This window comes from Arachis ipaensis, chromosome B6 (assembly GCF_059453495.1).
Source record: "Arachis ipaensis isolate K30076 ecotype BB chromosome B6, ASM5945349v1, whole genome shotgun sequence".
Lineage (NCBI taxonomy): Eukaryota > Viridiplantae > Streptophyta > Magnoliopsida > Fabales > Fabaceae > Arachis > Arachis ipaensis.
In genome coordinates, this window is record NC_142441.1 from 36,471,975 (window position 1) to 36,480,263 (window position 8,289).

Sequence of the window (8,289 nt, forward strand, 5' to 3'; positions counted from 1 at the left end):
TCTCATAGACTAGTATTTCCTCTTCCATCTTTACCAAAGCCGAGTCGCCCTGTTCATACACGACACAAATAGTGCAATCAGCCTTCTTGCCAAACTCTGTTTGGACATCCCAAAACATCTCGTTGGTGTACTCTTGTTGAAATCGTCTCTCGATGGCTGATCTAGTTACACATGGGATTAGACCTCTCGAGTCTGCAGCATCATCCTCCAGTTGCTTCTGCTCCTTTGTTCCTAGCACATTGTCGAACTTGTGGACGAACTGGACTAAACTAGTCTTGCAATTTAAGAATCCACCAAAGAATGAATGCATACACTCACTCCTCTGCGTACTCCTCATGAAAGCCCAGAATTGACCCTTGAAAAAGATCGGCACCCACATGTGTCAGTTCTCAAACAAATCTAAAAAGCAAACAAACCCACCAAAAATAAAACCATGCGTAAGAACATATTTTCAGAACATAATACAAGAACACAACAACATCTAAGCACTTACGACACATGATTTTACTAAAAAGACACAAACCTGACAGCCATCTGTTGTGATGTAAGTTGAACTCATCAATGAACTCAGCCCAATGATCCTCGAAATCCTCAACTGACCGAGAGTTCTATATAATGTGATTCAACTCAGCATTCAACTCTCTGAACCTAGCATAATCTCCAAGCTTATTCTGTATCTTTTTTGTTATATGCCATATGCACCAACGGTGTCGTGTATTAGGGAGGACCTTCTTAATTGCACCAAATATAGACTTGCATTGGTCTGTGATGATGCCCTTCGGTGCAGTTCCCATGCACTTCAGCCATTGTGTGAACACCCACTCAAAACTCGGGATCTCCTCGCTGCCTAGCAGAGCACAACCTAGCAAAGTAGACTTACCATGGTGGTTCACACCAATGAAAGCAGTGAACTGCAATCCATGCATAAAGGAAGAACAACCATATTTAGGAACATTCAACTAATAAAAATTAATAAAATAATTAAATAACGTGAATGTAAATACATTTTACCGGTTCGTGTTGTATGTGGTATCAAATGAGACCACGTCTCCTTAGTATTCGTAAGACGCCCTACACCTTGCATCCACCCAAACTGCACTCGTAAACTTATAATCGTCATCCACATTCACTACGTAAAAGAAGTTCGGATTTAACTCCTTCATTCGCATGAAGTAATTCAGCATCTCCTTGACATCTGCGTTGACATTTGTGGATCAGAGTCTTGATGAAATGTAATTCCTGACGTCCTTCTCTGAGAAGCCCAAGTTCAAAGGCCCACCAACTTCATTGGCTAATGCTAGAAAGGTCTTGTTAGGTCGAATGCCCGCCTCGTCATTAACCTCAATGATGCACTTCGCATGCATTGTCAACTCCCTGTTCTCGTGGTAGTGCACCGCCTTCTTAGTTGAACACGGGTGCGAGTGATTTAGTTCAACCTTCAACAAGACCCAATCTTACTTTTTCCTGTCAAACTTTGCATATATTCTTGCTCTGCACCCACAGCTGCAATCGTGTTCTTCCGTGTGGGTGCTTTGACACGAGACCCGCAGAAACCCTTCCGATTGCAATGGATAGATTGGTTGATCGGTTGCTTTGTCATCCTGTCAAAATTAGTGGCCCATATCTTACTTATGAAGCCAACTTTCTTTGCGTAGCTCACATAAAAATCCTGGGCCTGCTTCAAATGCTCAAACCGCATCCCAACTATTGGTATTTCATCTTCAGCAAGGCAACTATGATCTGGTAACTGCGAATCAGTTCAAAATAGACATCATTTGATGAACACGACGATTAATGGTCAATTCAAACATGCGATTAACGAAAAAATAACAACAAACTAGAGTTCAAACCTCATCAACAAGATCCGTGTCATCACATCCAAATTCAGTAATTTTCGTACATTCTATGGCCTACAATCAAACATACACAAAGTAAATAGATACTATAGTAAAATATCGACTAAATAGATTTTATTAATACTCTTTCTAAAAATATGATTCTAAAATGTATTAATATACATGAATTAAACGAAATCAGAACCATGAGACTATACTCATACAAAGTGGCACCTACCTAGTTAGTTTTATATTAATTATTTATATAGAGAACGCATAAGTCTACTACATATAAAATATAACTACACAAACTAAAAGAGAGTCTTCTACTATGCTGTGAAAAGTCTCGTTATTAGCTCCTATAATTTTCTTACATATTTATCCACGTTTGTTAATGCATGCATGGAATGGGAGCATACAGATGGGGATTCTTCACATTCTAGTCGCAACCATGGGCAAAATTTTTTCATTTAACACTAAACATATATTGAAAATATATCAGGGTAACCTATTAAAAAGGTAATGTAACAATTTATCATCTCCAGTAAATAATTTTTCATCTTCATCTTCTTTAGAACTTGAACAATGGTTCATTATAACAAGTTATAAAAACCTAACAAGAAACCAAGCTGTAGCTAGTAAGTAGTAACAACTAACCAGTACATTGTATTATGACATCCCACAATTCTAAAAATGTAATTCTTTTTAAATAGAAAAAATTGAAACTAATTTTTTTACGGGATCATCCACTTATATATTACACCATCCAAATTTTACCTTTTGTAACAAAATATCATCATGAGTTAAGAATGTTGATCTTTTAAAAACCATCTAATTTATATAAAAATAAACATACATCTGAAAGAAACAACATACATTGGTTACCCTGTCTGATTGTTCACTTTTCCCGTCGAACGACTTGAGCAGGTTGTCGATCGAATGCGTGGTAATGTCGTCGGTGAAAGAATCTGGCGCGAGACAACTCGATTCAACGGAATTGTCCTCCATTAAAATGGCTGTAAGAGGTCACGTACGTATGAAATGGGAGGCGCAACTCTCCCGTGTATTACACCGGATCAGTCGGTGACGACGAGGCTGCAATGGTGGAGGCCGTGGGCTGCAGGGGCTGCACAATGCGTGATCCCAGTCACCTACGGCGGGCTGCACAGGGCGCGGGTTGTGGAGTGTGGGAAAAAAAAAATTTCTCCGCTTGGGGGGACATGGCCGGACGTTGGCACAGAGGGAGGAAGCGTCGGTCGTGGGTGGGTGGAAAAGGCTGGCTTCGTTATTGAGAAGGTCCACCGAGAGAGGAAAGAGATATGGTGTGAGAGGATAGGAAACATAACTGTTCCGTATTTAAAAGTCTGATTTTTAAATTTTGAAAAATAGTTATTATTATAAGTAAATTAATTAAATCATTAATTAAACTAATCATTAATTTACTTTTATAACTCCATTATTCATATTGTTCACTAGTATTATTGTTCTTTTCCTTATATATTAGTAAAGTATTGGAGTTAGATCTGACCCATTCAAAGCCCTAGTAATTTGCGTTTATAAATGAGACACACTTTGATACTGACTTACTGAGCAAGCAACCTCTTGTTGTAGATAATGCAATGCAGAGTAGAATACTAACGAGATAAACTTGTATATAATAGAAGGATATATAAGTTATATCTTAGAATAAAAAAATATCCAAATCTGATACTTTTGTTTTCTTATCCACTATCTTTAGGATTAAGAATGACAATGAGTATCCGTGAGACTCGTAAAATCTGATACAGTGATACTTTTGTTCTCTTATCCCCTATCTTTAGGAAAAAGAAGCTGTAAATTTAAAATAGTATCATGATAAATAAGAAAGAATATTCGGTAATACTTAGATTTCTATAGATCATGTGAAGGCACGATACAATGAGCAAATAAACTGCATTATGAAGGCACTTTATTCTTCAAGCTATCTCTACTCTATGCACACAATTGATACAGTAGTACCCTGTAATGATATACATTTTCAACTATGTACATTCTTATGTATGTGCTGAAAAGAATATAATTACCACACTGCATTATTCTTGCTTATTTACATATAAACCACTTCACTTACCATCCATTCCCATGCAGAACAAGCAAGCATGCCCTGTACAACTCACTTCTTGATGAGGCACCAACACCAAGTGAGAAAAGAGCATATCATGAAAAGAGAAAATGGTAATAATGGGTACCACATGATTTTTAATAGCGTGGTGTGTGATGTCGTCTAAGTAAAAAGTGAGTTCAGATCAAGATAGCTTATTATTGTAGTCAAATAATAAAACTCATGGATCATGAATATCCCATGAAGGCTAAGCTGTTAAGCTCTTGAGGTTGTATGATTGAATTCCACTGATCAAAGAAGCCAAAATTGTAGCCTTTGTTTGTATCCATCACAAGACTTGGCTTATCATCACTATTATCAACATCATCACCAAGTTCTAGGCTTATTTTCTTATTTGGGGGAGCATATTCCAAATGGTTTTCTTCTTCTTCAATGAATTTTCTCTTCAAAGGATTATTATACAAGCCCTCCATTGCAGATGCTAAGAACTGTGCTCCTATTACATTCAAGTTGTTGTCTTCATGCACTGAACCATATTCTTTCATATCATAATTTCTAACAAAGCCTGTGCTTGAGGACACACCAATGGAATTAGGCAAAGTACTCCTAGAAGCCAGAATATAAGGTAACATTGGAAATTCGTTGTGCACAATGGAGGCTTTTACTAGTTCAGGATTGAAGTTCTCATCATTCATTTGTTGAATCTTTTTTGTTGGTTCATAAAGTAGTTCACTTGGATCTTCTAAAGTGCTTCTTGGGCTGCCTGTTTTCTGTCTCACCCGGCATAGCACCCACTCATCAAGCTGTAGCAAAAAGAAAAACAATTAAACAAAAACTTCATGATATTATTCTGGCTTTAAACATATTCCATCAAATGTTTTGGAGTAAGGATATAGTGTACTAAAAATACAAAAATAAATAGTAGGTACATATTATAAATTAGCCAATAAATTAGTCGTTATGTATTGGTAGATGAAAAATCTGACTATAAAATTTCTAAAATTTAATTTTGCATTCAAAAACCTCTTTTCATAAGAAACGACCCAGTACCATTCCTCTCCTTCCCCGATGCGACATTGTTTCTCCTCTCCTCTGTCATGATTCGCCTCCTCCATATCGCGTCGCGGTACCATTCCGGGATCCTCTCACGCCGCACCGGTTATGGCCGTTACGTGTATCGGCATCCAAACTCTTCTTGCAGAGTCGCGATTTGTGCACTCTCTGACGTCTAACACGTGGCGTCGCCGAGCTGGACCACCCTCACTCACATCGTCTCGTGTTGCCATGGTGCTGCCCGCAGGAGTTCGGCTACTGCAACGACGACGTAGAACGCAACGGCATGACCACCCCTTCCATCTCCTTGTGCAAGACCGCTACAGTCTCTCCCTCCATCTCCTCGTGCAAGATGATTCTTCATGTTCTTCTTATTATTAGTTTTGTTTTGGAAGTTTTTCCCCTAAATTTCGAAAGTTTTTTTTTTATGTTTTTTTTTTTTTTGGATTTTGGATAGTTTTTTTTTTTATTATTTAATATTTTTTTGCTTAGTTTTCAGATATTCTTTTTCTATTTTTTTTTTAAATTTGTTTTGTTAGATTTTAGAAATTTTTAAATAAGTTTAGATATTTCGATTTTGTTAGATTTTGGATTTTTTTTATTAAGTTTGAATTTATTTTTATTTTGAAATTTTTAAAATAATTATGGTATATTTATAATGAATTTTGAAATTTTTTTTAAATGAATTTTGGAAGTTTTAAAAATAATTTTACAATGAATTTAGATGTTTGTTATTATTTGATTTTATAGATATTTTTTTTAGATTTTAGATGCCTTTTTTATTAAGTTTTGAATGTTTTTTATGATAATTTGAATTGACGTCTTCCAACAAATTTTTAAAAAGATTTTGAATATTTTGTTTTTGTGAGATTTTGGATGTTTCTTTTTATTATGTTTCAAAAGTTTTTTTTCAGTAGGATTTTTTTAAATAATTTTTAGAATTTTTAAAATAAATTTACAATGATTTTGGATTTGTTATTATTTGATTTTATATTTTTTTTTAGATTTTAGTTTTTTTTGTTTTCATTATGTTTTGGATGTGATAATTTGAATTGACATTCTCTTCAAAAAAAATTCAAAAAAAAATTGCTAGTATATATTCTGATATATATATTTTATGAAGATGACTAGATTTTTTTGTATACACATAATATCGCTGTTAAAAATAGGGTAAAGTATATTTTTTGTCCCTAAAGTTTGACAAAAGTTTTAAAAATACTTAAGTTTTATTTTGTTTCAATTTTGTTCTAGAAGTTTTCGATTTGCATCAAATATACCCCTAACAATTAACTTTTCAAAAAATTTAAAACCAATTGAACAACAATTTCATAAGAACAACTCTCAACAAAAGCAAATCAAGCATAACTTTCATGCATTATTGTTAGATTTATCTTAAATTTGTTGAAAATTTAGCCGTTGAGGGAATATTTAATGCAAATTACTTTTGAGACAAAATTAAAATAAAATAAAACTTAATGATATTTTTAAATTTTTGCCAAATTTTAACGACAAAAAATATACTTTATCCTTAAAAATATTATGCTTCTGCATTCTTAGAAAGTATCTCTTATGTTTTAGTTTTATTAATAATTTAGTTTATTCGAACAAAATTTGAGTCCAAATACTTAAATTATTAACAAATCTAAAATGTGAGAAACAAAATAGCTGTTCCAAAAAAGAGTTAGTACTACATAAGTAAAATGTGAGAATGTTTATTATTAACAATGTTTTATGAAAAAGAGATAGAAATTCGGAATTCATGGATGCAGTTGACCTACTCTCATGGAGCCTCTTTTGTGAGAATTTGAGAGGAGTGAATCATGCAACCTATACTCATGCATGATCCAATCAGTTTTGGATCCCTTTGGGGGACGTCCCTTGTAGAAGACAAGGGCTTTCTTCACTCCAATGCTCTTCATACCACATGACGTGATAATTGGTTTGTCAGTTCCAGTGGCCTTCCAGTAACCTGCACCAGCTGCTCTGTTTGGTCTCACTCCATTTGGGTACTTCCTCTCTCTTGGAGTAAAGAAATACCACTCTTCTTCCCCAAACAAAGCTTTGCCTATAAAAAAAAAAAAAAAAAAAAAAAAAGAATACAAAGCTATTTATGTTGGAAATTTATTTGAAATGAATTAAAATAATTTTTTATTTTCTATACCAAATAAAAACATCTTTAATTACATAAATCTTTTTTTTTTTTTTTTTGAGTTGAGACCCAGATCGCCTAGGCATGTTTGCTGAAGATATAACCATACATCCTTCTATCAAATTGATCTTTTAAGAGAAATAATATTATAACATGGTATCACCCAAGGTATAGAATTCGATCCTTAGTGATCCTAAAGAAAGAATTTCAGTATAAGGCTAATGAAAAAAAAAAAAAAAAAAGCCTATAAGAAAAAAAGACTTCACGCAAAGTTACAGTAAAAAAAGAGGTTTTTGCTTGGCGGAGTGTGTTAGAAATATAACATTCATGTATCTCCTCGTATGAATTTAAGTTTTTGGGAGAGGTGGCTTAGCTTATGACAGTGATTTGGTTAATTTTTAAGAAAAGCAGTAGAATTGTAATTATTTTATTATGTTGATTTAAATAAATCAAAATTTTTATTAATACAAATTAGAGTGTGATTGTTATTAAGAGGAGTTATCTTTCATTTATAAGTCAAAATGTGCATGAAATGAACATACAATTAAGACTAAATGTTTTGTACGGGAAAGAGAAGTAAAAGATGGAAACAGAAACCAGATATATAGTTGTACACATACTTGGAAGCTCCCATGGATTGAACTTGTAGAGGTCTATCTCTGCTATGAATGAGGCAGGAAGTGGTGAAGAAGTGACTTTGTTTCTTAGATAGTGAACAATTAACTCTTCATCAGAAGGGTGGAATCTAAATCCAGGAGGGAGATGGATTTCCAAACTAGTATCCTTGTCCATGAAGAAGATGGAAACTACTATAACGCTTTCGAGGAAAACTAGGAAACTGTATCAATCAGTTGCCGGTATTATCGATTAAGGTGGTGGTAAGATTGAAAACACTGTGCATGTGTTATATATATACACATACAAACATAAGTGGTGCTTGGTCATGGTGAGAGGGACAATTATGTTGAAATATATTATATAGTATATAATTGTTTGGCTAGATTGCATTAAGGTAGGTGTGGGGAAAGAGTTGATGAAAGCAACCAATTTGTCTCATGTTCTATGACCCACATTCTTCCAAGGCTGTTTGATATAATTTAATTAGCACGCTTACTTTGCAATTTAGCTAAAAGATTTGAGTCTAGCTAATG

At 34.2% G+C, this 8,289-nt stretch overlaps 1 protein-coding gene across 1 annotated transcript; it reads right to left on the bottom strand.

Moving 5' to 3' along the window:
* Positions 1-3,490: 3,490 nt before the first annotated feature.
* LOC107648158 (NAC transcription factor 29-like) lies at positions 3,491-8,018 on the bottom strand. Its single transcript, XM_088490180.1, has 3 exons — positions 7,759-8,018; positions 6,768-7,054; positions 3,491-4,739 (listed from the first exon to the last, which is right to left on the bottom strand). The coding sequence occupies exons 1-3, from the start codon at positions 7,928-7,930 to the stop codon at positions 4,164-4,166; spliced, it is 1,035 nt and encodes a 344-aa protein (XP_088346306.1). The 5' UTR covers positions 7,931-8,018; the 3' UTR covers positions 3,491-4,163.
* Between the last annotated feature and the right edge of the window lie 271 nt (positions 8,019-8,289).